Here is a 20,062-nt window from a genome sequence, read left to right on the forward strand (position 1 = left end):
GCCTCAGCCCAGTCAGACGTTAAGTCTTCTGGCACTGCCACCGCATGACGGGCCTTCCTCCCACCTGGGAGATCACAGGGTGGGAGCTCGTTTGTGGGATTTCAAGGAGGTCTGGATACAGTCCTGCCCAGATGCTTGGGTCCGGGATCTCATCACTTGCGGTTACAAGCTCGTATTTCAGGAACAACCACCCCAGCGGTTCTTTACCACGGGTTTGCCAGTTTCCGACAACCGGGGAGTTGCCTTACAGACCGCGGTCCAGAAGCTTCTGTCTGCAAGGGTTGTGATCCCTGTTCCCTCGCATCATCGAAAACAGGGCTATTACTCAAGCCTGTTTCTAGTACCGAAGCCGGACGGCTCAGTCAGACCAATCCTGAACTTGAAAGATCTCAATCCGTATTTGAAGGTGTTCAAGTTCAAGATGGAGTCCCTCCAGTCTGTTATTGCGGGGTTGGAAAAAGACGAGTTTCTGGCATCCTTAGACATCAAGGACGCATACTTACATGTTCCCATTTGGCCTCCTCACCAGGCCTTTCTCCGGTTCGCAATACAGGACGCTCATTTACAGTTCCAGGCCCTTCCTTTCGGTCTCTCTTCTGCCCCCAGAGTGTTCACAAAGATCATGGCGGTCATGATGGCCCTGCTTCGGAAGCAGGGTGTGACAATTGTTCCCTATCTGGACGATCTGCTAATAAAAGCAAGCTCAGCAGAACGGTTACTTCAGAATATCCGGATGACACAGGACCTTCTGATCCGACACGGGTGGGTCCTGAATTTTCCGAAGTCTCACTTATGCCCCGCACAACGGCTGTTGTTTCTGGGAATGATTCTCGACACAGTCCATCAGAGGGTTTTCCTTCCGCGGGACAAGATACTTTCTTTGCAGACACTGGTAAGACTGGTCCTTCAACACCGTCGGGTGTCAGTATATCTGTGCATTCGCCTGCTGGGAAAGATGGTAGCAGCGTTCGAGGCTCTTCCGTACGGTCGCTTCCACTCTCGACCGTTTCAGCTATGTCTTCTAAATCAATGGTCAGGATCTCATCTGTTCCTTCATCAGCGGGTGACGCTATCTCCAAAGGCACGGTCATCACTGCTCTGGTGGCTCCAATCGACCCATCTGTTGGAAGGAAGACGGTTAGGTATATGGGATTGGACTCTCCTCACCACGGACGCCAGTCTGCGAGGCTGGGGAGCAGTGACCCTGGGACATCAGTTTCAGGGGCGCTGGTCAATCCACGAATCCGCTCTCCACATAAACATCCTCGAACTAAGGGCGGTGTACAACGCCCTGCTGCAGGCACATCACCTCCTGCGAGGTCGAGCGGTCAGAGTTCAGTCCGACAACGCCACGACGGTAGCATACATCAACCGTCAGGGCGGCACTCGCAGCCGCGCAGCGATGAGGGAAGTCACCAACATCCTTCTCTGGGCGGAGAAGTATGCCCTGTCCTTCTCGGCAATATTCATTCCGGGATTGGACAATTGGGAAGCCGACTAAGCCGGCAGGACATGCACCCGGGAGAATGGTCACTACATCCCCAGGTGTTTTGGCAACTGGTCCGCCGGTGGGGAAAACCACAGATCGATCTCATGGCGTCCCGCCTGAACCATCAGTTGCCTCTTTACTACTCTCGGACGAGGGACCCGGCGGCGGCGGGCGTGGATGCTCTCACGGCTCCTTGGAATTTCCAGTTTGTTTACCTCTTTCCTCCGTTCCCGCTGTTGCCGAAGGTTCTGCAACGCATCAAGAGAGAAGACGCTCTGATTCTCCTAGTGGCTCCAGATTGGCCACGCAGGGTTTGGTACTCCGCTCTACATCTGTTGTCGGTGGCCGAGCCTTGGACCTTACCACTACGAGACGACCTTCTACAACAGGATCCTTTTTGCAGGCTACGTTTGACGGCGTGGCTGTTGAGAAAGCCATCTTGACAAGGAAGGGGATTCCTCGTACAGTTATACCTACTATGCTTCGGGCTAGAAAGTCGGTTACATCTTCTCAATACTACCGCATTTGGAAGGCTTATGTAGCATGGTGTGAACGTCGAGAATATTCTCCTTCCGTGTATAGCTTAGCCCGTCTTCTCCGTTTTTTGCAGGCGGGTTTTTCAGCAGGCCTAAGACTGGGCTCACTAAAAGTGCAGGTCTCTGCTCTTTCGGTTTACTTCCAGAAACGGTTAGCCTTGCTGCCTGAGGTTCAGACCTTCTTTCAGGGGGTTCTTCGAATACAGCCTCCCTTCCGTCCTCCGACAGCGCCATGGGACCTCAGTCTGGTCCTGTCCTTTCTGCAGTCTTCATTGTTTGAGCCCCTGGAATCAGTAGAGATAAAATATCTCACCTGGAAGGTGGTTCTGCTCCTGGCGCTGGCTTCAGCTAGACGAGTGTCAGAACTAGGGGCTCTCTCTTGCAGGTCTCCTTACCTGGTGTTTCATGCGGATAGGGCCGAGCTTCGTACTCGTATGTCCTTTCTACCAAAAGTGGTGTCTGATTTTCACATCAATCAGCCGCTTGTAGTACCGGCCCTCTCAGGGGACTCTCCGGATGTGAGATCATTGGACGTTGTAAGAGCGCTCAAGATCTATGTGGATAGGACTTCGGCTATTCGGAAGTCTGATTCCTTATTTGTGCTGTACGACGCTGCCCGCCGTGGTTGGCCGGCCTCTAAACAGACCTTGTCTCGATGGATTCGACTGACCATCAGACAAGCTTATTTGGCGGCTTCTCGGGAACCTCCATCTTCCATTTCAGCACACTCCACACGCTCTGTGGGACCTTCTTGGGCGGCTGCCCGGGGGGTCTCTATGACTACTTTATGTCGGGCGGCTACTTGGTCCGGCCGTCATACGTTTGTCAAATTCTACAAGTTTGACACTTTTGCGGCCTCTGCATCTCACTTTGGCCGAGCGGTTTTACAGGACTCTCAGCGCTCTCCCACCCGTTCTGGGAGCTCTGGGACGTCCCCATTGTAACTACGCTCCAGTGGCCCCTAGTGGATGAAGGAGAAATCAGGATTTTGGTACTTACCGATAAATCCCTTTCTCCGATTCCACAGGGGCCACTGGACGCCCGCCCAGCGCTGTTCCTCCTTGTTGTTTTTTGCTTAACGGTTTGCGGTTCAATTAATGACCGCTTGTTGAGTTCAGGTTATCCTGTTTATTATTAGGTTCGATTCCAGGGTTAGTTTGGGTTATCCTGGTTGAGTAGACGTCAATAACCTCCTCTACCTTATGGTTTTCTCTATTACAGCTCTCCTTGGGCACAGTTTTACGTAGACTGGCTTGGAGGGGAGATAGTAGGGGAGGAGCTAGCCACAGGGTTAGAATTTTTTTTTTAAAAGTGCCAGCTCCCAATTACTGCCTACTATTCCCCATTGTAACTACGCTCCAGTGGCCCCTGTGGAATCGGAGAAAGGGATTTATCGGTAAGTACCAAAATCCTGATATTGCGCCAGGTCAAGAGACCCTCAGGCGATAGCTGTAGACGCATTAGTGACACCGTGGGTGTTCCAGTCGGTTTATGTATTTCCTCCTCTTCCTCTCATACCAAAGGTGCTGAGAATCACAAGAAAAAGAAGAGTGAGAATAATACTCATTGTTCCGGATTGGCTAAGAAGGACTTGGTATCCGGATCTGCAAGAAATGCTCACAGAGGACCCATGGCCTCTGCCTCTAAGACAGGACTTGTTGCAACAGGGGCCCTGTCTGTTCCAAGACTTACCGCGGCTGCGTTTGACGGCATGGCGCGGAACGCCGGATCCTAGCAGAAAAAGGCATTCCGGATGAGGTTATTCCTACGCTGATAAAGGCTAGGAAGGACGTGACGGCTAAACATTATCACCGTATATGGCGAAAATATGTTGCTTGGTGTGAGGCAAGGAATGCCCCACGGAGGAATTCCAGCTGGGCCGTTTCCTTCACTTCCTACAGTCGGGAGTGACTTTGGGCCTGAAATTGGGTTCCATTAAGTTCCAGGTTTCGGCTCTATCCATTTTCTTTCAAAAAGAACTGGCTTCTCTTCCTGAAGTCCAGACGTTTGTAAAGGGAGTGCTGCATATTCAACCCCCTTTTGTGCCTCCAGTGGCACCTTGGGATCTTAACGTGGTGTTGAGTTTCCTGAAGTCATACTGGTTTGAGCCACTCAAAACCGTGGAGTTAAAAATTTCTCACGTGGAAGGTGGTCATGCTATTAGCCTTGGCTTCAGCTAGGCGTGTGTCAGAATTAGCGGCTTTGTCACATAAAAGCCCCTATCTGGTTTTCCATATGGACAGGGCAGAATTGCGGACCCGTCCACAATTTCTGCCAAAAGTGGTGTCATCCTTTCATATGAACCAACCTATTGTGGTGCCTGTGGCTACTCTTGACTTGGAGGATTCCGAGTTACTAGATGTGGTCAGGGCTTTGAAGGTTTATGTAGCCAGAACGGCTAGGCTCAGGAAAACAGAATCTTTGTTTATCCTGTATGCTTCCAACAAGCTTGGGGTGCCTGCTTCAAAGCAAACTATTGCTCGCTGGATCTGTAACACGATTCAGCAGGCTCATTCTGCGGCTGGGTTGCCGCTGCCTAAATCAGTTGAGGCCCATTCCACAAGGAAGGTGGGCTCTTCTTGGGCGGCTGCCCGAGGGGTCTCGGCATTACAGCTTTGCCGAGCGTCTACTTGGTCAGGTTCAAGCACCTTTGCAAAGTTCTACAAGTTTGATACCCTGGCTGAGGAGGACCTTGTGTTTGCTCATTCGGTGCTGCAGAGTCATCCGCACTCTCCCGCCCGTTTGGGAGCTTTGGTATAATCCCCATGGTCCTTACGGAGTCCCCAGCATCCACTAGGACGTTAGAGAAAATAAGATTTTACTTACCGGTAAATCTATTTCTCGTAGTCCGTAGTGGATGCTGGGCGCCCGTCCCAAGTGCTGACTTCTTCTGCAATACTTGTATATAGTTATTGCTTAAATAAGGGTTATGTTGGTTGCATCAGGGTTGATCTGATGCTCCGTTGTTGTTCATACTGTTAACTGGGTAAGTTTATCACGAGTTATACGGTGTGATTGGTGTGACTGGTATGAGTCTTGCCCTGGATTCCAAAATCCTTTCCTGGTACTGTCCGCTCTTCCGGGCAGAGTTTCTCTAACTGAGGTCTGGAGGAGGGACATAGAGGGAGGAGCCAGAGCACACCAGTATCCAAATTCTTTCTTAAAGTGCCCAGTCTCCTACGGAGCCCGTCTATTCCCCATGGTCCTTACGGAGTCCCCAGCATCCACTACGGACTACGAGAAATAGATTTACCGGTAAGTAAAATCTTATTTTAGGAGGGGCAGGGCTATCAAAAGGGGTGGAGGGGTATGTCTCTTTATTAAACCATCTCTAAAACCAAACTTAATAGAGGGTATTTTTGAGGGGGCAGGAGATAACGTGGAGTCTTTATGGGTTGAGATCACAAGTGAGGGCACTGAAGCAAAAAAAACAACTAATGATTGGCACATGCTACAAGCAACCGGATATTAGCGTACACGATGCGGAACAACTCTTACACCAAATTGAAAAAGTAGCAGGAATGGGGGACATCCTAGTGTTGGGAGACTTCAACTATCCTGATATAAATTGGCGTAATGATTCATGTGTAAAAACTAGGAGCAGCAGGTTTTTAAATATATTAAGGGATCAATTCTTGACTCAATTAGTTGAGGACCCAACTAGAGGTAAAACTATTCTGGACCTAGTTATTACCAATAATGTGGGCATTATATCAAACACCAAAGTTGGGGAGCCCCTTGGAAACCGTGATCACTACATGATCACATTCAACATCAGTTTTAGCTATAAGGGAGCGACCAAAACATTTAACTTTAGAAAAGTTAACTTCAATATGCTGAGACAGGCACTAAATGACATTGACTGGGAAGTTTTGGGTCAAGGCAAAGACACATCGGAAATGTGGGAGGCTTTTAAAGGGCTGCTTGAAAACAATATTCACAGATTCATTCCCATCAGCAGTAAATGCAGGAGTACTAAACAAAAACCAATGTGGCTTAATAAGGAGGTCAAGGAAGCAATGACTAATAAGAGGCGTGCTTTCAAAACATTTAAATCTAATGGAGGGGAGGAGTCATTCCGGTATTACAAGGAATGCAATAAAAAAATGTAAAAAAGCGATAAGGGCAGCTAAAATAATAAGCGGGGGGAAAAAATCGCTATAGAGAGTAAAACCAATCCTAAAAAGTTTTATAAATATATAAAAAGTAAAAGGTTAAAGAAGGAGAACGTAGGTCCTTTAAAAGATGAATTGGGAGCTTTGATAAATGATGACAAATTAAAAGCGGAAATATTGAACAATTTTTTTTTCATCAGTATTTACCAGGGAGGATGAGCCGGTGACATTAGTGCATAATGACAGTGAGGGTAATGACTCTTGGCTTGATGCTTGTTTAAGTGAGGAAGTAGTCCTGGAGAGACTAGGTAACGTGAAAATTAATAAATCACCAGGGCCAGACTGTATTCATCCAAGGGTCATTATGGAGCTTAGGTTACAGCTAGCAAAACCCCTATACTTTATTTTCCATAGTTCAATTAGATCAGGCATGGTACCAAGGGATTGGCGCATAGCAGAGCCTCCTTGACACCTCTTCTCTTGAAATTTCTTGAAATCCTTAATCTTAAACCTTGTCATAAATTATATAAAATACCTTGTCATCAATTATATCAGATTAGAGGGACAACAGCCTCCATCTTTAATTATATATTGTTCATCCACTTGATAACTAGACCTAGGGAAAGCAGTGTCCTAGAAGTATCCAGCCCTATTATATTATCACAGTACAACGCTGATAACAGGCAGATAAATACTGCATGAGAAATTGAGGGAGATGCATAAAATCTTCTAAAGAGGACAAGTAGAAATGTTTCCAATAGCAATACATCATCTTTTAGCTGTCAATTATCAAATATATTTTATACAAATTTATAGCCAGCTGCTGTCCTCTTTCACAATCCTGCGGTTTCCACCTCCTCAATATTACCACAATCGGCCCCTTTCTCACCATGGAAGCTACTAAAACTTTCTACCCACATAATTACCAACATCGGTTACTCGGTTAATCTATTCTTCTATGGCATGCAATCCTCCAGCTGCTGTGGAACTATACAGCCCAGCGTGCCCTGCCACAGTTTTTCTATTAGAGCATGCTAAAACTCTGGCAGGGCATGTTGCGCTATGTAGTTCTACAGCCGCTGGAGGGCACATGTTGAATACCCATGCTCTGTGACCTTACTAACTTATGCCTCGCCCCAGGGGAGGCTCCAGCAGGCTAACCCCTCTCCAGTCCATCAGCTCTGCTGTCCGTCTTATTTTCCTTTTGCAGCTTTACCTCTAGTGACCCTCTCTCAAGTCACTCCACTAACTCCCTATACATCTCAGAATAAAATTCAAGCCTCTTGCCCACCTTCAGGGCTTTCAACCTCACTGCTGCTCCCTACAGCCTCATTTCCTCACATACTCCCTCCAGCCATTTTTTCTCTGCTTATGATTGCTGTCTTGCTATACCTCCCTTATCACCAGTTCACACTTTTATTAAGGATTGCTCCCAAACTGCTCCTAACTTCTGGAATTGCCTATATCACTCCATTATCCATCCATCCATCCAACCTCCCAGCCTTCAAGTGTGCCCCTAAAACTAATTTTATCATTCTCGCTTAACACACCTCCTCCTGACTCTACAGACTCTGCCCTCTTTTCCCCATTGTGTCCTCTCATATCCCATAGAGATTGATAGCTTGAATGAGCAGGGTTCTCTACCCTCTATCTTCTCTACTTAATTGTGCTGACTGCACACTTTCATTATGCATCTCTGTAAATTAATATGCTGTCTTTGTTAGTTATGGATACCTACATATTTCTAACTAACTGCATAAGCTGCTGTTGTTGACTAACATCATTGGCTTCACTAGACTAATCTTGTGATATTGGAATCATCAAACTGGATACCCTCCTAAAACGCTTCTAATACAGTTGTTCTCAAACTGTGCCATGGCCCCCTGGGGTGCCTTGGAACTCTTGCAGGGGTGCCTCAGATTGGTGGTCCAGGACCACTTCAAATTATTGCTGGTCAATGTAATAGGCAAAACCATTGCTAGTGGTTGTCAGTCATAAAATATGTGGACAAACAGAAGCAAGTCTTGTCCCTCACCACACGATTGAACCTAAGGATGACCTATAAACACAATTTACTTTAATGTTTCTTTCTAAATTTCTCAATAAGAAACTTTTGGCCTAGGGGTACTGTGAAAAAAACTCTGATGCTCTAGGGTGCCGTGATACAAAAAAGTTTGGGAACCGCTGGTCTAATACATATCTGTATTATTGGACTTGTGTACAATTGTACTATTCACAATGGAGACCCTTCAGTCATGATTTCCTTATCTGTGGCTGCAGTATATATTTTTATTGTTAGATCTTACTTGATAACGATTTGGAACTATTATCAGGAGAGAGAATGCTACATTTTATCCTTGTGATATTGTATGGTTATTCAAATTATTTGAGTCCAGCATTATCACCAATGCAATTTATTTGTTTATTTTTTGTAAAGGGTGCATACACACGGTGAAACTTATCCTTGCAATTTTGACTATATAGTAAAAATCGCAAGGAAAGTTAGTGCAAATCGCAAGGTGTTAGCCACCTTGCAATACCGATGCGGGGTCAGTATCGCAAGGTTAGCCTGTGCAAGCAAGTCAATTTTGACTATCTAGTTCTAAAGTATAGTCAAAATTTTCACTTAGCCAAAATCGCACACCGCCAATATCGCAAGCACACAGTCAATATCGCGTAGTCAAAATCGAAGATAGCCAAAATCTCACCTTGTGTATGCACCTTTAGATGTAATTTTATTTTTAATTCCCAATTTAACAATACAAAGGAACATAAACAATGTAAAAATAAATGCAAAGAGAAAAAACAAAATGCAAAAGACATTCATTTATTTTTGTCACTTTCAAGATGGCTGTATCTTGTTTTGTACGCTGAATTTTCTTTGTATTTTTTTGCCAAATGCTCCCACAAAGTACATATTAGAATTTTTTTATTTTTTTTAAGGGACCCATTACATCTTCTACATTAATTAATGTATCTCCGTTTTACCTATGTTGTTTACAAAGTTCACATTTGTTTCTGATATGTAGGAGAAGTTGAATTTTCAGCATGCTCATGGTTTGCAAGAATTGGAATTTACCAAGGATCTCCCTGGTGCAAATGCTGCAAAAGTGTGTGTAAATCAGTGGCTGAAAATGCCAGGTGAGCATAAGTAACCAAAAATTTGTGATCACAGGTCCCTCTGGTAAATGGAAAGTATAATTTGAGTTATAATTCTTACTTACAGTGATTGATCACTATTGCTGTATCTGTGGTGGAGTCTAAAAGAGCACTGGTGTTATACACAGGAAACCACTACATTGTAAATGTTAAATACATAGTAGTATAGCCATCAAAAAGTAAAAAACAAAAATAATAATAATTTAAAAACACACAAAAAAAAAACATTTCCAGGAGTGCATGAGAAAATGACTGATCAGGCTATCTAGTATATTAGCTTGGCAGAGCAGAAATCGGGTAATAGCATGCTAGCTGTTATTATGGCAACAGTCTAAACGGTATTCATATTAGAAACGGGTGTGGTATTGAAAGTCGACAGTAACTAGGTCGACAATGTCTAGGTCGACCACTATTGGTCGACGGGTGTCTAGGTCGACAGGGTCTTTAGGTCGACATGTTCTAGATCGACAGGTCAAAAGGTCGACATGAGTTTTTAATGTTATTTTGGTGTCGTTTTCTTCGTAGAGTGACTGGGAACCCCAATTAGTGCACCGCGTCCCCTCGCATGGCTCTCTTCGCTCGCCATGCTTCGGGCATGGTGCCTTCACTCCGCTACCGCTTCGCTCGGCACAGATTACCGTTCCAATCGTAGTCCACGTGGATCGTTAAGTATGAAAAGGTTAAAAAAAAAGAAAAAAATAGTGAAAAACTCATGTCGACCTTTTGACCTGTCGACCTAGAACATGTCGACCTAAAGACCCTGTCGACCTAGACACCCTGTCGACCAAGTTACTGTCGACCAATAGTGGTCGACCTAGACATTGTCGACCTAGTTACTGTCGACTTTCAATCCGGATCCCATTAGAAACACAGTCCCTGGCAGTTGGAGTGTAATAACTGAAATATATCAGGGTACATAGAACATTAGTAAAATGACCTGAGGAGTGCTCCTGGACATGCATGTAATGTACTAAACCACTATTTTGCGGCTCACCGTTCTGTGTTTGGCCGCAGTCTACAATACTATGTATTGGAAGGCTCAGATCATGGAGCAAATTTCTATACAGAGTGTGACAAAGGTCCCACTTTGTCATGCAGTGATCGGCAGTAGTATACTCTGAATGTCTGCTCACATTGTAGCAGTCTGATACCCTTTTTATACCAACACTCTGATCCAGGATATTACCAGGGCAACCCTGGTCCGCTACCCGCGTTGAACTCTAAATGACCAAGATAGTCCTCAGTGTTTAAGCGCATCCCGGTTTAGACTGTTGCCATTTAAATGGCTAGTTTGTTATTACCTGCTTACTGCACTGCCAAGCTTAATATACTAGATAGCACGATCAGTCATTTTTCTCATGTACTCGCTGTACTTATTGATGTTTATACTAATATTGTGTATTACATGTATTTATCATTTCCTGTGTATAACACCCGCACAGAGCTAACTTTTTGGATTCTGCTTGCGCAAAGGGTTTCCTCTTTTGTTCCTCTTTTGCTCACTGCGACTATCTATCAGGTTTCCCTGAGTGTTAGTTTGTTAGGGAGGTTAGTATATATCTGTTCATGAGTGGTTTTGTGTATGTTGTTTATTGTGTCCTTAGCCCGCTCAGTGCCTTCTGTATGTAAATGAAGAACTTTCAATGCCTTGGTTTATTGAACAGTGTTGTATAGAAATTATTCCATTTCAGCTTTTTGTATCATGGGGACAGGTTTTAAAGTAGATGCAATACAGATGAGTGGGTTAGGTGCACATACAGCACTGGGTATAAACAAATCACTTCCCTTATGAAGTGAAAGTCTTTGGTCAGTGGAATTTTCTTTCTGTTTACTAACTTTCTTTATAATTCTCAAACCATTCCCGTAGATGTGATATGCATGTGGGCAAAAGGGAAAGAAGAGACAGCATGGTGTAGTATGTCTCAATAATCATAAGTCGTTTCCACTTTGTAAAGTTCATGAACAATCATCTAGAAATGTTCAAAAACTCCTGCTAAACTTCAACAGTTCCTTACCGTACTCAATGATAAATTCAAGGAAATGGGCAACTCACAGTGAGTGATCCAGCAGGATCGAAAGATGTTGGTTACAGAGAGGAACCTTCACATCTAAGTTATACAGCACTTCAAGGAGAATCTTTTTGGGGGTACAGAAGAGTATTTCAGAGGACAAAGTAGTTCGGATCTTTTGACCAGGTTTTTTTCCATCTTCTTCCCTGTCCCCCTGTCATGGCTGTTTTGGTTTGTGAACCCGGAGTCTGAAGTCTGCGGGTACCTGGAGGACTATTTGTAGAATTGGCTGATCTGAGGGAAACGGTGAGATGAAGAGGTAAGTGGCAATCCCTGATCGGGAGTCGAAACTGGCCCTTGGCAGAGGGAGCCGAATCCTGACCACTGGAACACCAGGTGTTGATGACAGGATGTTAAATGTACTGTAGTAGGGAGGAGTGTAGCAGAGGATAAACCGGCTGAAAACTGGATGGATATTGTAGATAATAGTATTACACTCTCCTTACTTGGTGAGAACGAGAAAGATCAATGTTGAGCAGGGTTTGACTGGAACTAATGATGAACGAGGTTCGGCTGGATATACGCTACTGGACTGGAATACGCTACTGGACTGGACTGGCTTACCGGCTGAGGATAAGCTGGACCGGACTAGCTTAGCGGCTGAGGATAAAATGGACAAGACTGGCTTACCGGTTGAGGATAAGCTGGACAAGACTGGCTTACCGGCTGAGGATAAGCTGGACAAGACTGGCTTACCGGCTGAGGATAAACTGGACAAGACTGGCTTACCGGCTGAGGATAAACTGGACCGGATTGGCTTACCGGCTGATGATAAGCTGGACCGGATTGGCTTACCGGCTGAGGATAAGCTGGACCGGATTGGCTTACCGGCTGAGGATAAGCTGGACCAGAGTGCAACCGGATTGGATCCGGACCAGAGTGCAAAAGAGCAGAGGCTTGCAGGCACTGAGGTAATAAGTGTGAACTCTAGGGAGCTCCGCTACTAGGCTCACACTGAGCTGTGTGACTCAAGGAACTGGCAGCTTCTGAAACTCGGGTCTCTCTACTTCTTGATGATTGGTGAATAGAGTCAGGTGATTTAGGGAGTCTCAGGCTGGCACAGGATTGGATAGCTCATGGTCAGGTGATCAGACCCTGTCACATCAGTACTCCAGGTTAGGCTCTGATGTGGATTGAGGCCTAGCAGGCCGGGAAAACACTGAAGCCTAAACTAAATAAAAGGAGGTCGCTGGCTTTTTTAAGCCCAAACACCAGAAAACTGAACACAGTGGTGAATCAAATGCTGCACACAGGATCCTGCTTATTTCTCACAGAGGAATTCCTACTCAGGTGGGTAATCAAAAGTAAGTAACACAGATTGCAGTCTGCATGCCAAGCTGAAGCAGGTACAGGATATGCTGAGGTAAGCCTCAAATCATGAGAAATACAGTCAGGACCATGACACCCCAATCTCTCAATGCTATTGTATAATGAAGTGCTACCTATTTTTATGTGTTTTTGATTGTTGTACCCCTGCTTTGTGTTTTTTTTCATTCATTAAATCAATTTTTTTTTAAATCAAATTGTGGGCTCCCAGTTGTCTCGCTCCTATCAGAGTTGGAGAAAGATACCTTTATACGAATGTTCCAGTTGACTCTAGTGTGAGTTGGGGTAGACAATGTTTATATATGTATTGAGAAAAGATACCATTATATGTGGTCTCCAGTGCTTGGAATTGTAAGTCTCAAAGATACCTTTTATACGTGTTAAATGGAATGATACACCGTGAGTTTAGGTACGCTGCCCATTTCCTTGAAAGAAAGATACCTTTATGCACTCTCTTGCTGAATTTATCAGTGAGTACGGTATGGTACTGTTGAAGTTTAGCAGGAGTTTTTGATGATTTCTAGATGCTTGTTGTTGAACTTTACAAAGGGGAAACAACTTATAATTATAGAAACTTACTGCACTGTGATGTCTTTGTTTTTTTTTTCTTTTTTGCCCACATGCATATCACATCTACGGGAATGGTTTGGGAATTACAAAGAAAACCAGAAACAACAAGAAAATTCCACTGACCAAAGAAGTTGCCTGTATTGTATTTATGTAATTGGAAGTGTTGCGTAACACTTCTTATGGGGGTGCGAGCTATCTCTGCGCCCATGGGAGATCACTCTATACTTTTGCTCTAGGTTTTCAAGTAGGTCATAGATTTTTTCTCTTTCATCCACTAGGGGACACTGGAACAGTCTTATACAGTAGGGGTGTGAAGCTTGCAACCGGAGGTGTGGCACAATCTAAAATTAGCATTGTCTGCACAGCCGGCTCCTCCCCCTTCACATCCCTCCTCCCTCAGTTTGAAAAATTGTGCCTAGGAGGTACAAGGCACAGAAGGGAGCTCCTGCTCCATTACAAAAGAAAATCACTAAGGCTGCGTCAACCTAATGAAAAGGGGGACAAAAGTCTTGAAAAGAGACAATGATCCCTACTAAAGGGGATCTGCATCTCTCCTTCAGAAAATCCGAAGCATCAGATTTTTTTTTTTTTTTGCATTGCCATATGACTCCCATAACTGTGAGTACTGGTGGTAATCAGGGCCCCAGTTAATAGAAGATATTCGGTTAAAATTAGTTTACTGGGGTTTTTAATCCCACCTGAAACTTTATTAAAATGCTGGCCAGGCTTAGATGTTAAAAGGAGACCCATACTTAAACCGGGTCTGACTAGTTAAACAGGCCAGCTCCAGAGACCTGCTTAACGCTGCTGCCTTCCGCTGAGGTAGTGGGAACCTCAGCGGGGAGAGTAGCTGAGCAGATAGCAGCGCAGCACCCCCGCCGTCCCCCCTCTCCTCCTCTCAGATGACATGGCGGCTCTCAGCCGCAGCGCCTCGGCTCTCCCTGCGCCCTTCACTGATCACGGGGTGGGAGGGGAAGACTGAGGCAGACTGTCCCCCTGGACCACGCTCCTCCGCACTCCAGTGCTCTATACGGCCGCGGCAAGGGCCTGGCGGTCGGCCCTCCTGCGACCTTTGCTGAACGGGGGGAGGGAGAGTGTGTGTACACCTCCCTCCGCCGGAGCAGACAATCTCGGCCCCCTCCGCAGGTCCGGCGGTCGGTTCCTTCACAGGGCAGGGAGGAAAATTGTATGTCCGTACTCCGCCGGCGCAGGAAAGCGCGGCACGGGGGAAGAGATGAGTGAAAGATGCTGCAGGACACGCTGGTCTGTCAGCGTCCGTTTAGTAACATTGCGCTTACAGACACGGCGCTGGGGGATCTTTATTAATATAATAAAATGTCACTGCTTTATTAATAATAAAATTTCACCGGTGGCCATTTTTAAGCATTTAAAAGGCGCCAATAATGTATACGCTCCCATTAGTGGACAGTCCTAACGGGGAGGGTTCCTTTTATAACAAACAAGGAGTATACTCCTTCTGCTGGACACTTGTAGGTTAGGTCTCTGATGCATAGGATTTTCCATATGTTTTTAAAAGGCATGTTATGTGTTATATTTTCAAAGGACTTCTAATTCAAAGATCCTGTGAAAATAACAGACTGGATATCAACCCCGACCTTATGCGAGGGTTACAACGAGGCTGCTGTTTTATTTATTTTATTAATATATAAAAAAAAAATTTCAGTATAGAGAATAATACAGCCGGATGAATCCAGTGTACCTTGTTCCCATCATACGTTATGGTCTTTTTATTCCTATTATAAAAGGAGAAAGCACTGCAGAGTGTCCTGTGGGGGTGCGTTTTCAACAAAAGCACCAACCAAGAACACTCAAACGTATTTCCTGTAAGGTAACTCCAGTATACCTTGGACTTACATAAAATTCTATATTTATTTATACATAATACCCCCAACGGACGCTGCTGACAGGTCCGGCGGAGGAGGGAGCATCAGAAGATAGCAACCCACTCAACTTTAACTGGACAACAGTTGGTGGTTTGTGGGTGATAGATAAATTACTATTTATTTAATTAAGTAAGTAATTATTTAGTTATTTTTTAGTAGGAGACTGAATATTTCCAGCTGATTGAAAATACTCTTCAAAGCTCCCAACATTTCAACGTCCTTTCTACTCCTATTCTAATAAGGTGGAATTTCGGCTGAGTGGTATGTTTATGTTTATCTAAAGTAAACACGACCACAAGGATTTATTTTAGTGTCTCAAATAAAACCAGAGCACTACAGTTACCAGCCCGGGTGTGTGCGGCAGTTGAGAATGGGCACACAACTAGGGGGCAATGGTCCGTCGGTCAGGAAAACATACTCTGACACACAGTCTGCATTGGTGTATGGGCTGCGGGCCCATCCACAACCGGGAGGGAATTCGTAGTTAGGATTACTCCATCCGCACAGGTATAACAGAATGTGCGAAAACGGTACGGAGACCCCTCCCTAGCCTACAGTAGAAGTGGGACGTGGAGGTGGCTCTTATAGAAAGAAAGTGAACCGTTGGAAGCATTAATTGAAACAGTAAAGTCTTCCAAATTCCCAAGTACAGTGTGCCTAGCTGTGCATATACCGAGAAGAGCATCCCGACCTCAGCCATATCACTCAAATGGTTTTCTGTGGCTAACAGAAGGGGAAAAGATCTCACACCGTTGGGAACTCACCCCTGCTTAGTCTGGCAACAGGCAAGGTGTCGTAGGTATGTTGGTTTAACATTGAAATCCATCTTTGAGTGTAAGACCACCACAACAGAGAAGTACTTATCACAGAAGACGGTTCGTGCTTCGGTAAAACGGTTATAGTTAAAACGATTTCCCTGTGAGGCTACGTTTTCCTTGGTCCACGAATCAAACAAGTGGATTTCACAGCGGAAGAATCAATCATTCTGCCTACCGGGTATCATGCAGATATTCCATTGGGCAGTAGTCTGAGTCAACTAGATTATTTCCCAGGGCTACAAGATTGACTTTCGTCAACGCCCTCAGTCGTTTCTTTACAACTGAATTACCTCAGTATCCGCTGAAGCAGGAACACTACAAACTGCTATTCAAAAGCTACGGCCCTACATTTAATTTTTCCAATTCCGGATTCTCAATAAGAGACAGGATGTTATTCATATCTTCTTGAGGTGCCACAAATCAGTCAGGCTAATACTCATATAAAACTTGTAAACCAATTTCTAACGGTTTACAGATTTAGGAAGTGGTGTCCGTGGACATAGAGGCAGCTTACCTTTATGTACAAAGTTGGACTTCTCACCAAGCGTATTTATGATTCGCGTTGGAAAAGAGTCATTTCCAGTTCAGAGCTTCGCCTTTTGGCCTATCATCAGCCCGAGAATTGGCACAGGGATTATTACGAGCCATGGCTCCGTGGACCAATGCTAGGGTGTACTTGGCATAAGTCCTAGGTTCGAGTCCAACTACGGACCGGATAGATATATATATATATATATATATAGGTAGAGATATATATATATATATATATATATATATATAATAAATATAATAGTAGTCGCAAGATTAAAAGCATGAAGAATTACGATCATACCTTCCTTGGACGATCGGCTAATCCAGTCCCATTTTCAGGAACACCGGATCAGGGATACTCAGACAACACATACATTTTTCATTCAACACGGCTGGATTGTGAACTAAATGAAAGCCAACCTGATACCAGTGCAGAGATTTCAATTCCTAGGTCTAAGACTAGACACTAGGCTCTTGAGGGGGTTTTATCCCAGAGAACGTGATCCAAGATAAAAAGGGATCAGGCAATAAAAAAAAAAAAAAAAAAAGTTTCCTTCCACGTTAGCTTCACGAAGGATTCGTTTGTTGACACAGGTCAGGACCTCGTTACTTTGGTGGTCGTTACACAAGTATCTCGCTGCAGGCAAGAGATTCAAAGTTTGGTATTAGAGGATCCTCACAACGGAGGCCAGTCTCTGAGTTTTGGGGTGCCGTCCTGGAAGGTATCGTTTTCAGGCCAGTTGCACGTCACAGGACGACAGTCTACCCGTAAGCATTCTAGAACTAAGAGCAGTTTACAATGATCTTCTCTTTGCCGAGGACCTGGTGAAGGAGCAACATTTGATGACAATGTCACAACGGCGGCACCATAAGCAGTCAGGGAGAAACCCCCCCCCCCAAAAAAAAAAAATTATGCGTGATAACATGGAAGGAAGCCGCAAGGATCCTGTTGTGGTCAGAAAGGCGCAACATCATCCTTTTGGTGGTGTTCATTCCAGGAGTGGGAAACTGGAAAGCAGGTTCTCTCAGTCGCCAGGACATGCATCTGGGAGAGTGCTGCCTACATCCACGGATTTGCGACATGGTGGTGAGGAGATGGGGGTCTACCTCAAGTCGACCTAATGGCGTCTCGGCAAAACCATCAGCTGCCTAGATAGGTGTCCAGGACAAGAGATCTAGCAGCAGAAGAGGTGGACGCATTAACACTTCCTTGGTGTTATAGGAGAGTTTACATTTTTCCACCTTTCCCACTCATACCCAGGGTTCTGAAAAGGTTGAAACGAGAACGAGTGTGGGCGATTCTAATCGCACCAGATTGGCCCCGCAGGAGTTGGTACTCAGTCCTGCGAGGGTTACTAGCGGAAGATCCTTGGTCACCTCAGAGACCTGCTATCTCTGGACCATTCCTACACCCAGACCTGAACAGGCTGCGTTTAACGGCGTGGTTATTGAAACCCAGATCTTAAAAAGCAGAGGGATACCAAGAACGGCTATTCCTACAATGATTACCGCTAGGAAGCCGGTCACTGCCATGCACTACTACAGGATTTGGAAGAGGTACATGGACTGGTGTTAAGAACGTGGGTGGAACTCAACGAACTTCCACTTATCCAGACTTCACCTTTTCCTTCAGGCCGGTCTAGATGTAGGACTGAGGCTGGGTTTTCTGACGGCTCAACTTTCGTCTCTCTCCATCCTATTTCAGGGGTTTCTGAGGATACTAACCCCTATTTTCATCCTCCCACTGCGCCATGGGGCTTACATTTGATGTTGAAATTTTTGAGATCACCAACTTTTGAGCCATTAGCAAGACCAGACCTGAAATATCTCTCTTGGAAGGTCACATTTTTGCTTGCGTTGACTTCGACCAGGCGGGTTTCTGTTTTGGGAGCCTTATCGTGTAAAAGTTCCTTTTTAATTTTTCATGAGGATAGGGCAGAACTCCGTACAAAAGCAGATTTCCTTCCTAGGGTGGTTTTTGGGTTTCACGTTAACCAGCCAGTTGTGCTCCCATCTTTCCAGGTTTTCGCAGATGGGGACGTATCCTTGGATGTTGTCCGAGCTTTACGAGTATGCGTACAAGTTACGTCGTCCTTCAGAAAGTCGGACCATTTGTTTGTTCTATCTGATGAGCCAAAGAAGGGTTGGCCAACATATAAGCATTCTTTGTCTAGATGGATTAGCCATTCGGCAAGCTTATCTTTCCTGTGGTAAACAGGTTCTGGTTCAGACGGGTGCTCATACCACCCGATCAGTGGGTGCCTCATGGGAGGCTGCCAGAGGTGCTTCCACTACTCAACTTTGCAGAGCGGCGACGTTGTCCTCAGCCCACACGTTCGCGTAATTTTACAAGTTTGATACCTTTTGCGTCCGGAGACTCTTAAGTTCGGACGTTTAGTTTTGCAGGCCACCGACAGCACCCCCTCCCTCGGGGATAACTTTGGGACGTCCCCTACTGTATAAGACTGTTCCAGTGTTCCCTAATGGATGAAAGAGAAAAGAGGATTTTGGTACTTACCGATAAATCCATTTCTCTGAATCCTCTAGGGGACACTGGACGCCCGCCTCTGTGCTGTCAACCTACTGTGTTCAAAGTTCTTGTTAAGACAGTTCGTGCAAACAGCGTTAGTTTTCGGTTAAGAGTTCTTGGACGCTGTTCGATATGTTGTACGGTTCGGTTTCTCGCCAGGTGCTAGAGTATCATGTCCTATTCTCTCAGTCAAATTTTTCAAACTGAGGGAGGAGGGATGTGAAGGGGGAGGAGCCGGCTGTGTAGACAATGCTAATTTTAGATTGTGCCACACCTCCGGTTGCAAGCTTCACACCCCTACTGTATAAGACTGTTCCAGTGTCCCCTAGAGGATTCAGAGAAATGGATTTATCGGTAAGTACCAAAATCCTCTTTTTTCTATATAGTAACAGCAACTATGCAGAGCATATTTATATTCACGTCAGACGCTAGCTCATTACAGTAATAAATTCCCTTACACGTGTGCCAACGTACATTTTAAGTTTGCTACCTCCTAACCTTACCTATATGCTTTTACATTTCATTTCAAGAATTCTATATTGTAGAAATAGTGTGGCACAATATGGATTTTGCTTCCTTATCTTTTTATCTGTTTCAGCGACTGTTTTTGGGACAGACTATACTAAAAATATTTATTTTGTTTAAAATAATACTCAAGTTGGGAAACTTTCCGGTACACTAACTTTTTGCATAGCTTTATAAAATGATTTAGGATTTTTGCTGAAAGTATGTTCTAGGGCAGTGATTCTCAAACTCGGTCCTCAAGACCCCACACAGTGCATGTTTTGCAGGTAACCCAGCAGGTGCACAGGTGTATTAATTAATCACTGACACATTTTAAAAGGTCAACAGGTGGAGTTAATTATGTCACTTGTGATTCTGTGAGGAGACCTGCAAAACATGCACCGTGTGGGGTCCTGAGGACCGAGTTTGAGAACCTGTGTTCTAGGGAATCGTAATTCAAAATCTAGTTGGACATCTCTTGAAAGCTGTTAATAGCTTTGTCACATAACTT

General features: G+C 44.9%; 1 protein-coding gene across 5 annotated transcripts in view; it reads left to right on the forward strand.

Annotated features, from left to right (window-relative positions):
• Positions 1 to 20,062, forward strand: part of ZNF451 (zinc finger protein 451) — a 319,768-nt gene that overhangs the window by 110,352 nt on the left and 189,354 nt on the right. For all 5 annotated transcript variants that reach the window (XM_063916733.1, XM_063916730.1, XM_063916734.1 and 2 more), the window contains one exon: positions 9,170 to 9,281. In XM_063916733.1, coding sequence (XP_063772803.1) covers positions 9,170 to 9,281 — 112 coding nt within the window. The remainder of the gene's footprint in view (positions 1 to 9,169; positions 9,282 to 20,062) is intronic.

The sequence above is a fragment of the Pseudophryne corroboree genome, chromosome 4 (genome assembly GCF_028390025.1).
Source record: "Pseudophryne corroboree isolate aPseCor3 chromosome 4, aPseCor3.hap2, whole genome shotgun sequence".
NCBI classification, from domain to species: domain Eukaryota; kingdom Metazoa; phylum Chordata; class Amphibia; order Anura; family Myobatrachidae; genus Pseudophryne; species Pseudophryne corroboree.